Source organism: Lutra lutra, chromosome 15 (genome assembly GCF_902655055.1).
Source record: "Lutra lutra chromosome 15, mLutLut1.2, whole genome shotgun sequence".
NCBI lineage: Eukaryota > Metazoa > Chordata > Mammalia > Carnivora > Mustelidae > Lutra > Lutra lutra.
In genome coordinates, this window is record NC_062292.1 from 6046149 (window position 1) to 6066764 (window position 20616).

The 20616-nt window shown below is 40.2% G+C and overlaps 1 protein-coding gene across 1 annotated transcript in view; it reads left to right on the forward strand.

Moving 5' to 3' along the window:
- FMN2 (formin 2) overlaps positions 1-20616 on the forward strand; it is a 359646-nt gene that overhangs the window by 137293 nt on the left and 201737 nt on the right. The window contains exon 8 of the mRNA XM_047705078.1: positions 18694-18781. Coding sequence (XP_047561034.1) covers positions 18694-18781 — 88 coding nt within the window. The remainder of the gene's footprint in view (positions 1-18693; positions 18782-20616) is intronic.

A 20616-nucleotide genomic window follows, 5' to 3' on the forward strand; every position in this document is an offset into this window, starting at 1 on the left:
ACAGATTAGGCATAATTAGAAAATCCTGTTGAATCAGATGAGAATAATTCCTGTATTTCCTGTGATCCTGAGGAAACAAGAGGTTACTCTGCCTTTACTGGCTAGTTTTCTGGCCTTATATTTTATCAAATCAGGCATGTTTTATCGAAGCAATCGTACAAACTTGAATTCTTCTCTTTCTTGCCTTTACTTTTAGTTACTAGGTTTCTGACTTCCAGTTCAAAAATCGGAAGGGGCGTTGGGGCACCTGGGTGGCTCAGTCATTAAGCCTCTGCCTTCATCTCAGGTCATGGTCCCAGGGTCCTGGGATGGAGCCCCACATCGGGCTCTCTGCTCAGCTGGGAGCCTGCATCTCCCTCTGCTTGTGTTCTCTCTCTGCTAAATAAATAAATAAAATTTATTTTATTTTATTTACTTTTATGAAATGTATTTTTTATTTTTATAAAAAATTAAGGCAAATTGGAAGGGGATATGAATAATGAATGATTTGACTGTTGTTCTGTGAGAGGGTAACAGTAATTTAGTACTGTGAAAGTTAGTTAAGACTCTGACTGCTGCCTTCTGCTCAGGTCATGATGTCAGGGTGCTAAGATGGAGGTCTGCATCAGGCTCCGCACAGAGTCTGCTTAAATTTCTCTCTTCCTCTGCCCCTCCCCACTCCATTTCTCCTTCTTCCTCTCTAAAATATATAAATAAATCTTTTAAAATAAAAGAAAATAAATAACTAAGTAAATCATTGGAATTGTCAAAGAAAGGGAAAATGTCCCTCAAAATGGTGCTATCAGAGAGAAGACTATGGGTCTCTAAAGGCCACACATCGAAACTTCTATTCCCTACATATGAACATGATTTATTTGCTCACTGTCAAGTCAGTGTTTATCACTCTTTTACTTCCAAACTCCAAGAGGTCTTTGGAAAATCAGCCAGTTGCTTTCGTCAGTATGTCATTTCCAAAAATTAAGACTGTACAATTTCAAGGAAGCTGGAAATGTGTCCTTCCCCGGGATGGGGTCAAATACGATCTTCCCTCTGACATATCTATGTCACACTGCTTAAAGCATCAGTGGGTAGAGCCCGTGGTCAAGTTTTGTGTCTCTGCAAGGGCCAGGACCTAACGTCATTGCCCCCGGCTGAAGAATGGGAAGGAAGGCAGAATGCCGGAATAGGCCACAAACGGAAAAGCAGCCACTGGAAAAATTAAACATTTATTATGTGATTCTACTCAGTAAGTTTATGCTAGGTGGTCCTTCATTTCCTGAATATTTAACTTCTTCACGATAACACTTTTAAAAATCTAAATTGATCTCTGGCATGTTGTTGTTATACTACAAAGGAAGGGAACTATTTTGACTTGCGTTCGGTTTTCATATTTTGCCTGAAGTTGAGTAATACAAAACAGAATATTCAGATGAGGGTTTTGGTCAATAGTTTGCTTTTTAGCTAAGTTTGAAAAGTACATTTATTCCCGTTATGTTTTCTCTGTCCTTACTTGCACATGATTACACAGGATGCAGAGGGAGTTGTGGGGAAATGAAGCGGTGTGTGAAATGGCTTGTCGGAAAGTGTGCTCTCCATATTGACGGTTTCCAGGTTGTGCCGGGGAGGGGCTCCGAGGGCGGACCTGGGCCAGATGGACTGGGTACTTACCTGCTCTGAAGCTCCATGGGTGTGTCACCAGCTCTACAACGTCGATAGCCGTAGTCACTGCTTTACTGGGTTTTGCAGCTATTCCACGAATAGACAACGTAAATCCCTTCTTCTATCCCAAGGAGTGTCCTCTCAGTGTAGCTGCCATACGATAATAATAAATGGTAAAATGGTTTCAGTAAGTCTTCTATTCATTTGGTTTTGTCATTAACATTACTTTAACCTGTGTCCTATCTGTGCCCTTTGATTTATGATATTTAACATCACTCACTGATAATATTAAAATATGAAGCGAGATGTTGATGTCCGTATTCTGTACCTATTTGATATCCGAATATTTTTAGTAATATTAATTAGCATGTAGATGTACTCACATTTTTCACGGGTTTTTTTTTTTTTTTTGATGCTTTAATTCTAGGCTTAGCGTGTAAGAGTTCCCAGTGAGTTTTAAATGCTAAAAACACAATGTTAAAGTTGTTAACATTTAAAGATCTAAAACCAGGGGCGCCTGGGTGGCTCAGCGGGTTAAGCTGCTGCCTTAGGCTCAGGTCATGATCTCAGAGTCCTGGGATCGAGCCCTGCATCGGGCTCTCTGCTCAGCAGGAAGCCTGCTTCCTCCTCTCTCTCTGCCTGCTTCTCTGCCTGCTTGTGGTCAAATAAATAAATAAATAAATGTTTAAAAAAAAAAAAAGGATCTAAAACCAGATTTTTAGAAAGAATTTTGAAGAGAAAAATACAATTCCACAAGTCTGGAAGCTATCAGATAGATGAAACATTGTTTTCTGTCTACCAGGATTTTGAAATGGTGAAGGACCAGGTTAAAACTGGCTATGTCGGCAAAAGGCTATGTATGGTCAAAAAACATACAAGAGAACATTGTGTGTGTGTGAGTGTGTGTGTTTTTTTGTTTTGTTCTGTTTTGTTTTGTTTTAATTCAAGGAGTTTCAACATCTCTGTATGTTTTCTCTTGTTTAGGAAGTAAAGGGAGATGGGATTTATGGTAGTTGGTTTTAATTAGAAAAGTACTTCATTTTAAGAGCATAATATTATTTATTTCTATGTTTTATTTCATGTTACTATAATAGAAATGAAATATGAAATTGGGAAATATAACTTATTAGAATAGACATTTTATTAAAACCTAACTTAATGTCATTTTTCTCATTAATTTGTTTAGGATCACTTTAGATTGGGGTTTTTAAAATTGTTGTTGCTGATTTTATTTTGTTAGCCAAGATCGTCCTAAAGGCTTCACTATAATCCAAGAAAGGGGAGGTTGAGATAATAAGGAATTTTTTTTTTCCCTCTTCCTTTCATTACCTTTCCTTACCTCTCCTTTCCTCTCCCCTTGTTTTCCTTCCCTTTCCTCTCCTCACCCTGTCTCCCTTTTTCTTTCCTTTCCCCCCCTCTTTTCCACCCTCCCTCCCTTCCTTTTAGAGAGAGTGTGTGAGGGGTAGAAGGAAAGGGAAAGAGAGAATCTTTTTTTTTTTTTAAGATTTTATTTATTTATTTGTCAGAGAGAGAGAGCGCCCAAGCAGAGGGAGAAGCAGGCTCCCCGCCGAGGAAGGAGCCCCATATGGGCCTTGATCTCAGGATCCTGGGATCATGACCCGAGCCCAAGGCAGACCTTAATGACTGAGCCCCCCAGTCACCCTGAGAGAGAGGATCTTTAAGCAGGCTCCATGCACAGCCTGGAGCCAGACACCGAGATCATGACCTGAGCAAAAAGCAAGAGTCAGACCCTGAATTGAGCCACCGCGGCACCCCAGGAATTGAATTTCTGATTCTTTTAAAGTTATCCCTTTAACAAAATATATCAAAAACCCCAGGATTTTCCCTTGTTTTATTGTTAGTGGATGCTTGGGCTGTGTTTGGTGCTCTGCATGTCACAGGTGTTCTAAGGGGCGTGCATGTGCACGGCTGAAGGGGCCGAGCGCGGGACGAACAGGTGGGCTTCGGGGTCAGGCAGAGCTGAGTGGGAATTCCCGCCCGCCCCGCGCTGTTGGGGATCTTTTGCCAATTTCACATTCTGAACGTTGCTTTCTTCTTCGGTGAATCAGTACCTACTAGTTATTATTTTGGCAGATGTGATTTGAACGTGCTGTGTAGGGACCAAACTGTAAGGATGTTTAATGACTTCATTCAGTTCGAATTTATTTGGCCCTGGGCCAGAGGCCCTGCTTCTCTTCACCTGCCCGCATTCTAGGGTGCGGGAGAGAAGAGGCAAACCACTGAGTGGGGAAAGGTGTCTGATCGCAGAGGCCAGGTAGATTTCACTCTGGTTGAGAGCACCTTTCTCAAAACAAGAGTGACCCACAGTTCTTAAGAGTTTATCAAATGATCTTTCTGTAACATACCCTTGCTGTTTTTAATCATGTGTTCTGTGTCTGACTTGATTTCTGATGTAGTGATCTATAATGGGGTATGAATGGCAGATGGCAGAGGGCGGTGTGCTGGATTGAGAAACACTGGAGATCCTGGTGGATAGTAGTTTTGATCTGGTGAGAAGATGTGCCACAGACTTCTTGCACTTACTTGAAGTTCACGCTTCCAATTCCTTGGGAATAGCAGGGGTACGGAACCAGGAGACTGGTGTCAGGATCTTGGACTAAATGAGAAAAAAAGCAGGAACCAAAACAGTGAACTCGTGTAGTCAAGGGACCATGCTCAGATTCTATTAGAACCAGGAAACACAGCTTTTTACACTAAAGTCTTAAATTTATATGAAGACCACCTAATGAGAGATGTTGCCAGACAAGGAGAGCACCCAGGCTATGCCTGGGAACCTTACCAAATTCCAGAGCCATCAGTCTCCTTCTGAGGTTGACTCAAAGCAGGTGGCTCCCCGCTACGCAGAAGCTTGACGCCTGTGCCGAGAGGCTCATCTCAGACTAAGTAAAGAAGCAGGTCGGCTCTGTCCAAAGAGACTGCTTTATTTTCAAGGTTGACTTCTAGATTCTTAATCAGAGGGATGCAGAGATCCCACCAATTAGCAGACTGTACCTGTTTTGTTTCCCAGATTGTGCTGAAGCTGCCCAGGTAGCCAGGCTTGTCGACCAACAAGATAGTCTGGAGATACTGCCTGGGCATGGTCAGTGTCAATGCCTCCTCTGGTCTACAGCGCCTTGGAATGCTGTCGGATGCCTGTGAGGCTAGCCACCCTGCCCTGAGGCTTAACAGGAATAGGACTAGGAGAAGGTGGTAGTGTAAATAAGACGCAGACGAAAAAATCCCTGATAACCTCTTGCTCTGCAGAATCCCATACAACATTCTTCACTTTTGAGTGCAGACTAGTCAAGATTTAAGATGTTTGCTGTTTTCTTGAAATAGGATCAGACAGTGCAGAGAAGGCTTTTGGTTCCTGATACTCATTGCCTCAGAAATCTAGAGATGCCCATGTCTTTCCAAAGTAAGAAAACTGAGCCCGTATCAAAGTTAGGAGATGACCAAGAGTGTATCTAAAGAACGCTTAGAGAAGCAGCACTCTGCAAATTTGCTAGGGGGTAGGGATTAGGCCATGTGGTGGTGGTTCTCTCAGTTCTAGAGTTTACCAAACTTTATTTGGTTTATTCCTTACGAGTTTCTGTGATTGCTTGTTTTTTCTCTTCTTGGAATCCGCTCAAGTGCTTTACAACATTATGAAATATAACCGCTATTTATTGGGTTATTAAATTAACACCAACCCCTTGCATTTGCTACATGTTTATATTTTAAAGATATTCCATCTTGCATGCTTGATGGTCGTGTGTGACTGGAATATTGCCTGTGGATCATTAACTCTATTCCGTCAATGGGGAGGTTGAGATGCGTGGCTGCTGATCCAAGCAAAGATGTGGACTGAAGTTCAGATTTCTTGCCTCCGTACCATTCAAATTGCTAGAAATTCTGAGTCTGGGAATTATGCTCTCAGCATCTCCTTCTATTCTTAAACTTTTTGTTGAGTTTTCACTGTTTCGTATTTCTCATGTTCTCTTGTTGCTTTCTCCTTAGACTGTTCTTGGATGCCTTTTGCATCTGTTGCTCCTTGAGTTCGTTCCATACCACTTGATACACTGCCTGGAGGGGCCCCTGGGTGGCTCAGGTCATGATCCCGGGGTCGAACCCCACATTGGGCTCCCTGCTCGGTGGGAAACCTGCTTCTACGTCTCCCACTCCCCCTGCTTGTGTTCCCTCTCTCACTGTCTGTTCCTCTCTCTCTGTCAAATAAATAAATAAAATCTTAAAAAGAAAAAAAGATACACTGCCTTGTGGTCTAATATCTGTGTGAGAAACAACCATTTTTGCATTCTATAATTCTGCTTTGGAATTTACCACTACCTAATCTCTGTAGTTGACTCTTCTTATCTTACCCTACTCAGAAGGATTTGCCTTATTGGATCTGGCCATTTATCCCTCTAATCTGATATCCGTTTCCAGCAGGGCCCTGCTAAAGCATTTCAGAAGAAAGCAATGCACTCTCCTTGGCTAGGAATTAGGAAACAAAACCCTTGCGGTGACTCTGCGTTTAGACTGCGAGCAAGTTACTTAGTTTCTTTAGTGTGTGATTTCAATAGATTTTAAGAAACTGCAACTCCAAGTTGTCTGTTTGTTGGATGTTTAATGTGTAGCGTTTTGATGCTACAATTATTAATTGCTATTATTTATGTCACGTGGAATACTAGATGACATACATACTTTTCTAAAAGTTCTGAACTAACTACAAATACCATTGTGGACTGATTAAATGATCATTGAAACGTGGTTTTCGTTATAGAATAAATACAGTTCTCATTGGCTTTCTACCGTGTCTTGACAAGACTCTGTCATATTACAGAAGTTCTTATTCAGTGTTGACTTGAGTTTAGTTGTAGAATTACAATTAAATCCGCAAATATTTGAATCCTTTCCTAAACTGTATCACTGTTAGCTGCAGAGTTTTTAAGAAATAGATATTCCATGGCTTTGTCCTAGAGAGAAATGACTTTTCAAAGTGGAGAGTGGGAAACTCTGTTTAAGAAGCCATCTAGGTCCTGAGTGCATGCTGAGTGCATGCCCCTGGTGTATCCCTCCTTGCGGGAGGGACAGAGGCACACGATAGTCTAGCTTCCGCCTGGAGGGCGGTTATTGTAATGAGAATTATCCCAAAAAGTACTTCCTGGTGTGTATATTATAGTAGGAGAATGTACAGAATGTTCCAGAAGAGGGTCCCGAGTCAGCCCTAATGAGACTTGTATGAGAGGTGGGAGGAGGTTCAGGAAGAGCATCCCAGGGGAGTGAAACTTGAACATCCTGTCCAGGGACTTGTCTGACTTTGTCCTTTTGACAATAGAAATTAAAGCAGAAAAATAAAGGGCCATTGAATGTCTGTTAAGAGGAATGGCACGGCGAAAGCAGCCTTTATAGGATGGTCTGAGAGCAAGACTGGGGTCCTAGAGGCAGAAAGCCCCCACACCGTGTGAGTAGGTGAAAAGAACTTGCACCAGGGTGGTGGTAGTCGGAGAGAGGACGGGAAGATAAGGAAACATCGGTGGACTGTGGTGTGTGAGTGGATACAGAAGTGAAGAGGAGAAATGGGTCGAAGGTCTCCATACCGGTGTTGGACTGGTGGTGGCCCTGGCTGAGAGACAGGGTTGTGGAACAGAGCGGGGTGAACCCAGGGTGGTGACTTCCTCCCGCTTCTTGATCTTCTGTGCGTTTGCCCCTGCGTCTAATAGAATGCCTGTACCTGCCGAATGCCTGGGTTAAAATCCTGGTTGGGCTGTATCTGCTGTGACCTATGAAAGACAGAAAGTTCATCTCCCTCCTTATGGAAATGTCTGGGCAGGTAATTGTCCAGGGAGGCAGGATGGCTCCGTTCCACCAGGTCGTCCAGGCACTGAATTCCAACCTCTGTTGTTGGTTCCTGGCCCCTGGGGTATATTGTGGCTGAAGATAGCTTGTTTCCATAATTCTGTGTTTAAGCAGAATTGAAGAAGGAAAGAGCAAGTAGAGAGCAAAGAGATTCCTTTTTGAGGCTATGCTGTTTTGTTCTCCACATTCTGTTGTCTATCCCTTGGTCACGTGGCCATACCTAGGTGTAAAGTAGGCCGTGAAGAATGCGGTGTTAGCTGACCAGCCATGTGACCACTAAAACTCAGAAGTTCTATTGCTAACTAATCAAGAGGATTTTGTAGCGTAAGTTCTTAAACATGGGACCTGCTGCAAAGGCCCTTACTTTTGTTGAATAAATGTGCTTAGTCATTTGGTCAGTGCTGAGTTGGAGAAGGAGGGGAGGCCTCCAAGTGGAAGAGCCCAGGCGGTAAATGAAGATATGGATCTGTAGTCAGAACTGTGAGCTGTCCATACAATACACATATACATATACATATACATATACATATACATATACATATACATATACATATACATTTGTGAGGCCCTTCTAAAGACTATGGATAAACTTTTTAGACTAGAGAGAAAAGCAGTTTAAACAAAAATGAGCAAGGAGGACTTGCTGTGCTTGTAGGTTAGGTGGTAGGAAGTGGAGAGAGAATCCAGGGAAATAATTGGAGAAATAACCATCTAAAATATTGTTTCCCAAGGCAGGAAGAGAAACAGATGAAATGAGATTGTGCGAAGGATAAAAAACTAAGGACGACAAAAATAAAAGATGTTGGGGCCAAGGCAAGTGTACGAGGGGAGAGAGCAGACTATTGAACAGAACCGGAATTTCGGATAACATTTGTAGCTTGCCAACATTAAGCTCCATTTAGAGCCTCAGATCAAATGAGCCAGTCGACAGAGGGAATCTGGCCTGTCATGGAAGGACGTTGTTTAGAAGACATACAGGAAAGGAAAGGTTCTGTTGAAAGTATGGAAATACGTCCATGAAACTGTTGCGGTTGTGTGTGCGAGGTGATACTCGGCTGTATTGTTCCTTGCTACATTTCAGTGCTCAAATTGACACTTAAAGATCAGATACGATTTTTGTAAACAGTAAAAAGCAAACAACACATTATTTTAATTTCTCTAAATAGCTTCATTTAGGTTTTTTTATAATCAGCAAGTAGTGTGAACCGGATTTGATTAATCGGACAGTTCAGATCAGGCTCAAAGAAAGGATTTTGAGTATGTGGTGTTTTAATTCTCTGGAGTATTGTGTGGCAGAAAGAAGAATCTTCCTAAACTCACTCAGGGGCCTCATACTCTAGCATCTGTGTCACGTCATTCCCTTGAAGTGTACTTTTGACTTGTTTTGCTTATGCAATCTAACTGGGAACAAAGCCGACGTGTGTTTTTTTATTTTTTTTTGTTTCTGTTTTTGTTTTACTGGACCTGGAAGTGAGGTCAAGAAAACAGCCAAGAAAACTTTGACACAGATGCCATCTTTAGCTTCCTTTTATTTTTGAACTTAATAAAAAGGAAATCTAAGTACAAGCTAAATAGTTTAGTAATTTGTCTGAATTTGTTAGTTCTTATTGATCATTGATGCTCCAAAGAAATAGAACGCAAGCCACATATGCAATTTTCCGTTTTCTAGTAGCCATATTAAAAAAAAAGTATAAAGAGACAGGCAAAATGAAATTCTTTAAAAAAAAACCCAAAACACAAATCTTTAAGTCTGCTTATTTCAAGGGTCTGACTATCTATATGAGCTTGTCTGGTATGGACAGCACAGTTCTAGAGAATTCATCAATAATCTTTCGTTCTTTGCTTATTCTAATGTTGACGTGAGTCTGTTGATAGCAGGCCGACCATTAAGGAGTTCATTAAGGGTTTGTTCTTAATTTAACTGTGGGAATTATACCGGGCATTAACACTAATAATAATGTTCAGTGAATTAGTATTCTATTGCTTTTACTTTTCATCTTGGATATTTTAAAAGTAAAACAGCTGGATATTTTACCAGCAACATGGATTTATTTGGGTCTGCCTAGGGTGATGTGGGCAGAGGCAGCAAAGTGGAATCTTGTCCATCTGGGGCCCCTGGGGTTCTCCAGTCTCACTGAGAGTTCTGCGGCTGTCTTCACCCTGAGGCTCTAAGGAAAGGTACAGGAATTACGAGTAGATTTTGAGTCAGTGCCTTCTTTATCATTCTGGCCTGCCTTCCACAGTACCTTAGTCCATTCAGGCTGCTAAACCAATGTCGTAGACTTGGTGGCTAATGAACAACAGAGATTTATTTCTCACAGTTCTGGAGGCTGGGAAGTCCAAGATCAAGGCACTGGCAGATTCAGTATCTGGGTTGGAGCCTTCTTCCCAATGGCTGTCTTTTCTCCATGTCTTCACGTGGCAGAAGGGATGAAGGGGCTCTTTGGGGCCTCTTTTATAAGGGCACTAATCTGTTTGTTTGTTTGTTTGTTTAGTTACGTTAGTCACCATACAATACTCATTAGTTTTTGATGTCATGTTCCATGATTCATTGTTTGCATATAGCACCCAGTGCTCATTGCAATACATGCCCCCCCTTAATACCCATCCTCGGACTAATCCATCTCCCCGCCCTCCTCCCCTCTGAAACCTCAGTTTCTTTCCCGGAGTCCAGAGTCTCTCATGGTTCATCTCCCCATCTGATTCCCCCTCCCCCTTTCATTTTTCCCTTCCTTCTCCTAATGTCCTCCATGCTATTCCTTATGTTCCACATATGAGTGAAACCATATGGTAATTGTCTTTCTCTCTTGACTTGTTTCACTCAGCAGAACCCCTCCAGTTCCATCCATGTCGATGCAAATGGTGGGTGTTCATCCTTTCTGATGGCTGCATAATACTCCATTGTGTATATGGACCACATCTTCTTTATCCATTCATCTGTTGAAGTGCATCTTGGTTCCTTCCACAGTTTGACTATTGTGGACATTGCTGCTATGAACATTGGGGTACAGGTGGCCCTTCTTTTCCCTAAATCTGTATCTTTGGGGTAATTATCCAGTAGTGCAATTGCTGCGTCATAGGGTAGCTCTATTTTTAAATTTTTGAGGACCCTCCACACTGTTTTCCAAAGTGGTTGCACCAACTTGCATTCCCACCAGCAGTATAAGAGGGTTCCCCTTTCTCCACATCCTCACCAGCATGTTTTGTTTCCTGCCTTGTCAATTTTTGCCATTCTAACTGATTTAAGGTGGTATCTTGATGTGGTTTTGATTTGAATTGTCCTGATGGCTAATGATGTTGAGCATTTTTTTCAAGTGTCTGTTAGCCATTTGTAGGTCTTCTTTAGAGAAGTGGCTGTCATGTCTTCTGCCCATCTTTTGACTCAATTATTTGTTCTTTGGGTGTTGGGTTTGAGAAATTCTTTATAGATCTTGGATATCCCCCTTTATCTGTAGTGTCATTTGCAAATATCTTCTCCCATTCTGTGGGTTGCCTCTTAGTTTCATTAACTATTTCCTTTGCTGTACAGAAGCTTTTTATCTTGATGAAGTTCCAAAAGTTCATTTTCGCTTTTGTTTCCTTTGCCTTTGGAGATGTGTTTTGAAAAAAGTTGCTGTGGCTGATGTTGAAGAGGTTACTGCCTATGTTTTCCTCTAGGATTCTGATGGATTCCTGTCTCACGTTGAGGTCTTTCATCCATTTAGAGTTTATCTTTGTGTGTGGTGTAAGAAAATGGTTGAGTTTCATTCTTCTGTATGTAGCTGTCCAATTTTCCCAGCACCATTTATTGAAGAGACTATCTTTTTTTCCATTGGATATTTTTTCCTGCTTTGTCAAAGATTAGTTGACCATGGAGGTGAGGGTCCATATCTGGGTTCCCTACTCTGCTCCACTGGTCTGTGTGTCTGTTTTTGTGCCAGTACCATGCTGTCTTGGTGATCACAGCTTTGTAATAGAGCTTGAAATCAGGCAACATGATGCTCCCAGCTTTGTTTTTCTTTTTCAACATTTCCTTGGTGATTTGGGGTCTTTTCTGGTTCCGTACAAATTTTAGAATTGTTTGTTCCAGCTTTTTGAAAAATGCCAATGGTATTTTGATGCGGATGGCATTGAAAGTATAGATTGCTCTGGGCTGCATAGACATTTTCACAATGTTTATTCGTCTGATCCATGAGCATGGAATGTTTTTCCACCTTTTGGTGTCTTCTTCAATTTTTTTCCTGAGTGTTCTGTAGGTTCTAGAGTAGCCTGAACTAATCCCATTTTTTGAGGGTTTCACTCTTCCAACTAGTCACCACCCTGCGGCTCCACATCCTGATACCATCACACAGGGCATGGGGCTTCCACATAGATTTGGGGGACACAAATATTCAGTCTTTGGCACCAAAGTACTGGCCTTTGTCTACGTGTTCCCATCTTAAACTATTCTAGTGAAGGACCAGTTTTTAAATCCACAATCCTGTATGTTTTGATAACTTTTGTAAACTAAATATAAATGCATTACTACATAAATGAAATTAGAAGAACCCAAAGAAAGACGTACAAATCTAAATTCAACAGATAAAACATCACTCCATCATATTGCTATAAAATTTCTAATACTTGCTCTCCATTTCTGTACGTATCTATTTCTTATTGGGCAGGTAATGCACAGGCCTTGGGAGCGGCCTGTGATCTGCATTTTGAGCAGGTTACCCTTCTTTACATCTGCAATAATCCTCATATCAGCCTCTGTATAAAGCATGCCCTCTGTTTTTCAGATCAGGACAGGAGGATCCAAGTGATTTAGTAAGATGCTCGAGGATGTGGCAGTAATGTAGCTGGAATTTTGACCCAGAGTTGCAGCTAATCCACAAACAGTCTTCGTTAGAATTAGGGAAATGTATCCCTTCCCCTGGGTGGGCTGCACACCCCCGCCCTGGCATGCTTTCTGGAGCACAATGTCGGATATGATCCTGTCAGACTCAGACATGCTCTCCCTACTTCCCTTTGCCAGGGTAGAAAGGGAAGGGAGTAGGCAGTGGGAAGAGGTAAAGTGGACACTAAGTCTTGTCTGTCATTTTACTGTACATTTTCATAGAATGGTGGTTGAAGTTGAGAAAGAAAACAAAACAAGTTAGTGAAAATGAGTAGTTTTCAGAATTTCTAGTTGCAAGTTGTGCTCTATCTTAATCTTTTGATGTACCTATTTAATTAGCATGTACTGTCCTGGGACTCCTGTTATTAGACATCTCCATACAGTTAGCCAGTTTTCAAAATAACACAGGAACATTAATATTTAACAATCTACAAAAATATGTGTGAATACATCCTTGGTTTTTTTTTTATTATTATTATTATTTTTTATTTATTTATTTATTTATTTATTTATTTATTTATTTATTTTTAGATTTTATTTATTTAGTGGACAGAGAGAGCACAAGCAGGGGGAGTGGCAGGCAGAGGGAGAGGAGAAGCAGATGCCCCACCGAGCAGGGAGCCCATTGCGAGACTCAATCCCAGGACCCTGGGATTATGACCTGAGCTGAAGGCAGACAGTTAACTGACTGAGCCACCCAGGTGCCCTGAATACATCCTTCTTATCTTTGTTGATTCCACCATCATAATTCTACTCTAAGTTTCTAATACTGTCTTAGTTTATAATTAAATGAAGAAATAAAAAAAGTATGGACAGTGGAAATAGACCAAAGATATCTCCTTGACACAGTAATTATTCAAGCCACAGATTAGTTAATGTTAATTTGAAATGCATTTTAGGTATGCAGCCTAATTATATTAACTATATTAGGATTGTAAAAGTTTGACTGGGGCCACATGCACAGTTTTGTTCTCTTCCTGTGGCCTAAAACTGCACCTGGTTAAAGCAGACATACATCAGTCATGTTGGATGCCTGGAAGAGAATTAAGGGAGGAGTCATTTGCATCTACTGGAAAACTACTCTGAACTAATAAAGACCCGGATTTCTTAGGAAATTACATGAAAGGGTGGTGAGATTATTAATTACTTTGTAGATTTAAACTGAGTAATGAAAAGTTGACAGATATTTTATTTTTGAGAAACCATTTAAAGTGCTTCCCTAAGTATTTAAACTTTGTACAGCTATTATTATCCGTGTGAGTATACTTTTTGCTGGGTTTATTCCCAAGAGTGTCAAGTGTATTCTGGATATCCACTACAGCTTTTTGAAGTCGATGGTGCTGTTAATTGTTTAAATAAGGAAACTGAGGCTTTAGGATGTTGGAATAATTTTTCCAGAAAGCTCTCGCCAGACCTAGGAGTCAGAATCTGCATTTTAAAAAAAGATCCCACATGATTCATGTGTATATTAAAAGTTTGAGAAGTAATGATTTATCTTCCAGAGTTCATGTTCATAATCCCTACACAGTCCTGCTTCCTTGGGTTAATCTAAGACTAAAAGCTTTATTAAGAATATTAGGTGAATCTAATATGTGAATAAGATAAATTCAAAATAATCCTTTTTTTCTGGTTGTATGTTCTAATTTTTATAGATTTTAAATTTGTTAATTCTGCGTTTTCCATTTTTCAACGATGGTTTCTAAGATCAGTTTCTAAGAGTCCGCTCTCTCCTCTCCATTGCCCCTGTTGTGCCTGGATTCTAAGAATGTTCTAGTTAGACAGCTTCAGGTTCTTGTTATACAGGGTGTTTTTTAGAAGAAGGATCAATAATGATTACGCTTTGTAACATAAAGGCTGAGTTACTCTAGGGAACTACAGAGTCGGTCCTTTTAGACAGATTTTTGTTTTTGGATTCCATAGTAAGTGACATTGTATGGCATTTGTCTTTCTATGTCTGAGTCATTTCACTTAGCATAATAACCTATAGGTCCAACCAGGTTGTCACAAATGTCAAGATTTCATTCTTTTTTTATGGCTGAGTCATATTCTAGTGTATGTATATGCCATATCTTCTTTATCCATTCATCAGCCAATGGACACGAGACTTGCTTCCATATCCTGACTGTTGTAAATAATGCTGCAGTAAACATTGGGTGCATATGTCTTTTCATTTCCTTTGGGTAAATATCCAGTAGTGGAATTACTAGATCATATGGTACTTCTATTTTTAATTTTGTAAGGAACCTCATTACTGTTTTCCGCAGTGGCTGCACCAATTTACATTCCCACCAACAGTCAGAAGTGTTCCTTTCTCTTTGTATTCTCACCAGTACTTGTTACTTCTTGTCTTTTTCATACTAGCTGTTCTGACTGATGTTAGGGGGTACCCCATTGTGGCTTTGATTTGCATTTCTTTGATGATGAGTGATGTTGAACATCTTTTCATGTGTCTCTTGACCATCTGTATGTCTTCTTTGGAAAAAGGTTACTCAGGTTCTCTGCCCATTTATTACTTGGGTAATTATTATTATTATTATCGGTATTGAGTTATATTAGTTCTTTTTATATTATTGGATATATCACTTGCCAACATCTTCTCCCATTCAGTAGGTTACCTTTTCATTTTGTTGATGGTTTCCTTCATATGCAAAAGCTCTTTATTTTGGTATAGTTCTAATCTATTTTTGCTTTTGTTTCCTTTACCTGAGGAGACATATCTACAAAAATGTTGCTAAAGCCCCTGCCAAAGAGATTACTGCCTATGTTGCTTTTCTGGGAGTTTTATGGTTTCAGGTCTCACATGTAGGTCTTTAATCCACTTTGAGTTTGTTTTTGTGTATGGTGTAAGAAACTTGTCTAGTTTCATTCTTCTGCATGTAGCTGTCCAGTTTTCACAGCATCATTTATGGAAGAGACTATCTTTACCCCATTGTATATTTTTAATCCTTATGTTGTAGGTTAATTGATCATATAATTGTGGGTTTATTTCTGGGTTTTCTATTCTGTTACATTGATCTATGTGTCTGTTTTTGTGCCATACTGTTTTGATTATGATAGCTTTGTGGTATGTCTTGAAATCTGGGATTGTGATACCTCTACTTTTGCTGTTCTTTTCCAAGATTGCTTTAGCTACTCACGGTCTTTTGTGGTTCCATACTAATTTTAGGACTATTTGTTCTAGTGTTGTGAAAAATTCTATTGGTATGTTGATAGGGATTGCATTGAATCTGTAGATTTCCTTGGGTAGTACAGACATTGTAATAATATTAATTCTTCCAGTCTATACTGTGAGAACAATAACCAATTAATGAAAGAAATTGAAGATGACAAAAGAAATGGAAAGATAGTCCATGGTCATGGGCTGGAACTCTGTACAACCTTTTAAAACATTAACATGTAGGGTCGCCTGGGTGCCTCAGTGGGTTAAGCCTCTACCATTGGCTCAGCTCATTATCCCAGGGTCCCGGGATCGAGCCCCACACTGGGTTCTCTGCTCGGCTGGGAAACTGCTTCTCCCCTCTCTCTGCCTGCCTCTCTGCCTACTTGTGATCTCTCTCTCTCTGTCAAATAAATAAAATCTTTAAAAAAAAATAAAACACTAACATGTAAATATGAGCCACTCAGGTTTAACGAGTGAGGAAAGACGTGCAAATATCACAGTCTTAGAGATGGTACTTGGGTATCAGTTTGGCGAATGGACAGAAGCAATGAGAGTCATCAATGATTCTAGAGTCACTTAAAAGGTTTTTTGAAGTGCAGATTGAGGAAAAATCTGATGCCCACACTTTCTGGTTAGTAGGTTTGTGACAGCGTCCAAGATTTTGCATTTTTTGTAAGTGCCCAGGTGATGATCATGCCCGCTGGTCCAGGGAGCACACTTTGAGAGCTACTGCACTAGATTTGGGAGGCTAGTTGGAAAATTTCCCCATTGATCTCTATAAGATAAAGCATAGAAATAAACTCTGACAACAGAGTTGAAGAGGAAGGATGGGTTCCAAAAATTTGAAGGAGTTCTAATTGACAGGATTTGTTAGCAGACCACAGTATTCAGATGAAGTAGATTAAGAGTCTAGGCTGATTTCTGATGTTAGTCAGTGGGTGGAAAATGGTGGCGCCATTATTTCAGCACATGGAAAAGGAAGAGAAGATGGATAGGTTTTGGGGTGGACCTGATGACGAGTTTGGTTTTAGACATGTCCAATAGAGATTTATGTGCAGATATCTGTTAGGAAAGTAGGGTACTGTAGAGTTGAAGATACAATTACAAGAATGAATTTATAAGTGCTGGCATATATGTCTATAGAGGAGAAATTATAGGTCATAAAGTGAACAGAATAAAGTGCTGAGAACAGAACTCTGAAATATGCCTGTGTTTAAGGGAAAATCAGAATAATTCACCTTGAAAAGGCCTGAGAAGGGCTGCCAGGAGCTGCAGAGTCGGGAGCGTCTGAGAGGGTGTGATCAGCCTGTTGTATGGCAGAACAGTCCATTGACATATGGGTGCAGATCCATTCACTTTTGTCAGAGCATCACGGATGGGACCCAGATGGTATCTACCTGGCGTTACAAAGTCTGTCTTTCTTTCTTTCTTTCTTTCTTTCTTTTTTTTAAATATTTTATTATTTATTTGACAGAGAGCGAGATCACAAGTAGGCAGAGAGGCAGGCGGCAGGGGGCGGGGGAGGCAGGCTTCCTGCTGAGCAGAGAGCAGAATGTGGGGCTTGATCCCAGGACCCTGGAATCATGACCTGAGCGGAAGGTAGAGGCTTAACCTGCTGAGCCACCCAGGGTCCCCTAGAAAGTGTTTCTGAGGTCAGAATACACGCCTTTTGTTTTTCTGATAATAAGTTTCTGTGCACTTCTGAAGAAGAGAACTATATTGATAGAAATCCTTGGGGGATGAATGGATTCATATTTAAGTTCTAATATTTTAGCTGAACTTTCATAAAACGTTTAAAAAGCAAGTTAATCAAAGTGTGTGTGTGTGTACATATACCTTCTTTTGAGGAAGCACGGTCTCTTGTGAGGTGTCAGTCCTTTCTGCAGAGAAGCTTGTAGAAATGTGTGTGGGGGAGGTTGTGGTTGGCCCTTCTGAAGTGTTTGTCTTATTCTTCACCCTCATCCCGGCTGGGGAACCAAGAATGCTAGTACTGCTATTAAGAATATTGTTTTACTCGGACTTAGTGTGACAGCTGGGCATGATTATTTTATTAGTTTACTGATTGGCCCAACCTAAACCAAAAAGAAAGACAAGGTCAACAAACGTGATAGATGTTCGGGCAGCTGTCACTTCTGATAATCTGATTGGAACCTTTTATTCCCCCTTTTCCTCCGGTGTTTTTTTGAAACAGACTTATAACAAAACCATGACAGTACATAGAACTTGCTGCCCTTCAGGACCTCCAATAATGGTTTCATAAGCAGGATTTATCGGTGCTGTGTCAGCGTCTGGAAAACATAGTTTAAGTGTGTATGTCCAATAGCAGGATGCCTACCTGTTTTAGGAAGACTTCTTGTGGGGTGTGTGGATTGACTGACTCATTAGAACTCTCTGGAAAGCCAGATTTGAGATGAAGCAGACGTAACCCTTTGAGTTTGCTGCTTGTTTTCCTCTATTAATTAGTTGGAAAGCTCCCCACAAAATGTCGGCCAAATGCAGAATGAGAGGGAGAATGAATGTTGGCAGAATGAGAGGGACTGCCAGGTAAATAGCTTTCTGAAGGACCAGAATCAAAGCGCGTTTCCACTTTGTGCTCAGACAGGTCTGATGTAACAGATGCCCTGGGTGTAGGCTTTACCTTCACCTACTGACCAGAGTTTTAAGGCCCGACATCATGAAAGGGACTCTGAGAAACAAACTGAGGGTTTTGGAGGGGAGGACCATGGGGGGTTGGATGAGCCTGGTGGTGGGTATTAAGGAGGGCACGGATTGCATGGAGCACTGGGTGGGGTGCATAAACAATGATTTTGGAACACTGAAAAGAAATAAAATAAAATGGAAAAAAAAAATAAAGGCCTTCTGTGCTCAAAAAAAAGGGGGTGGGGACACTTTTAAAATCTCAAGCTACAAATTATCAGATGTGTAATTGTTATTTCATAGAGACCAAACTACTTTCCTGAACTATTAGAAATTTTACTCACTGACAGTCTCTCAAAAGACTGATAAAGAGCTTGCCATTGAGGCTAATGGGTGAAGACAGTTGATTTTGAAGATGGAAGACATAAAACACAAAAGTTCTTTTCAGATCAGTTTTTGAATACTAGACTTTAAGCTGTACGTTGTTCATTTAGGATTAAAAAGGACATGTTATTGAGCATATCACAAATTAACATTTTCCTCTTTTCCTTTCTTTGGTCAGGTGGTCAAGTTATTAAGCAACAAAAGATCACAAGCAGTTGGAATATTAATGTCTAGCCTTCATTTAGATATGAAAGATATACAACATGGTAAGTAGAAAAATAAAAATTGAGCTTTTGAATACCTAAATATGGGCTGAAGGATGTGCGGTTTGGTGTTAAAGTTATTTTAGAGTTTTTGAGATTAGTATGTTTCTGTAAATGCTACCTGTGATGATCGGTTTTGGAGGGGTTACCAGTAACTTGACTTTTATGTTGTTTCTATGTTTTGCTAAAAGCCTAATTCCCATGGGACATATTTAGTCTACATTAATAAATAGTTCTCTTTTAATTCATCTGAAATACTGGTCCCACTGTGCTCTGTAGCTAACTAGACTGTATCTGAGGTATTTAGTTCAAAGAGTGACTCAAAAACAGGAGTGATAGTGGGGTATGTCTCAGCCATTGAAAATACCTGAAGAGAGTGTACTGGAGAGATAAGTACAGGAAACTGGAATCGTGTTTGATGAACTAACATGAATTTTCTAACAGATTGGTTTCAATCAGGGTAGGAGTGACATGGATGCTTGTTTTGATTGTTACTATTTTAAGAATGTTTTTAGGATTAGAGACGTTGAATAGTAGACTGGATTGCCATGCGTAGTAATTAGATGAAAACTCAAGCGTTCAAGAGGCTGAATGGTCGTTTGTCGCTGATGTCTATAAAGCATTGGACAAGTGAGGGGGCATGTTCTCTTAGTCTTCCTGTTCCGAGATATGATGAGATACAGAATCACAAAATCACATTTATTATGTATAACTTCTTAGGGTGGAAAACCGTCCCTCTTCTTTCAGTTATTTGGATATTTGAATTTGGATAACATTAATTCATTTATTTAGTAACTGAATAATAATGGAATAACTATTAATTGGTTATCTAATAACTGAATAAAAGTTGAATAACTATTATTCAAATAGTTGATTTGAATAACTCTTCAGTTATTTACTATATGTAAACCCCTGGGCTTTTCTATGCCTAGAGGGATTGAGTTATTTTTTCTAATATCCATCAAAGATAGTTTCAAATGATGCTTGCCCACGTATATTACTGTTGCTGGTCCAGACCCAGGGAAGCAGTAATATCAGGACCTTTTGTTATTACTTTTATGTTGTTTTAATTTCTATCTTTAACCAGGCTTATAACATACTCCCTATGTTTAGAGTTGGGCTGATTCTAACGTTTTCTAAGTGGTTTTAGTGTCAGTGTTTTAAGGACTTGAAATCTGCCCTGTAATTGACAGGCATTCCTGTGCTATATCTTCCTATCACATTTATGCTGAGAGATATTGCCCAAAGGTGCATAGAGGAAATCTATTCGGAACCCCCCATAAGCTGTTCAGAGCCTTAGAGTAGATTTAAAGCAGATTGAATTATCCAGTGGAATGCCAGTTTACCTATTAAAGAAATATGGTTTCAAGTAGAACACAGACTTTATAAATCATGAAAACATTTAACTGGCTTTCTAGCTCACCCCTGTATGAATGTGGATTCTATTTGTTAGCCTTAAAATATTGTGAGGAATAATTCATAAATAGCACAGGCCTGGTACGCTCTGTCAATTGATGAGTAACTCTTAATCATAATTTAAGTTTTTATTAAACTGTTTTGATGGGGAGGAGACTTCCTCAAACTGAAGCACTGGGGGGAGTAGTCATAGAACAGGACGCCAAGGCTGGCGCCAAGAAGTACTTGGCGTTTCTAAAGCTGGCAGATGGATCCCAGTTAAGTCATAGAATGAAATCTGAAAATAATGATATGGTCCTTTCCTTCAGTCAAATATTCAGCCCGGGCTGAGTTAATAATGAGAACCTTATGAGCAAAGGAGTCCACCTAACATCTGTGTCTGTGGTAAAGCCAGTGAGAGTTCATTGAAAATTTGCTAGCTT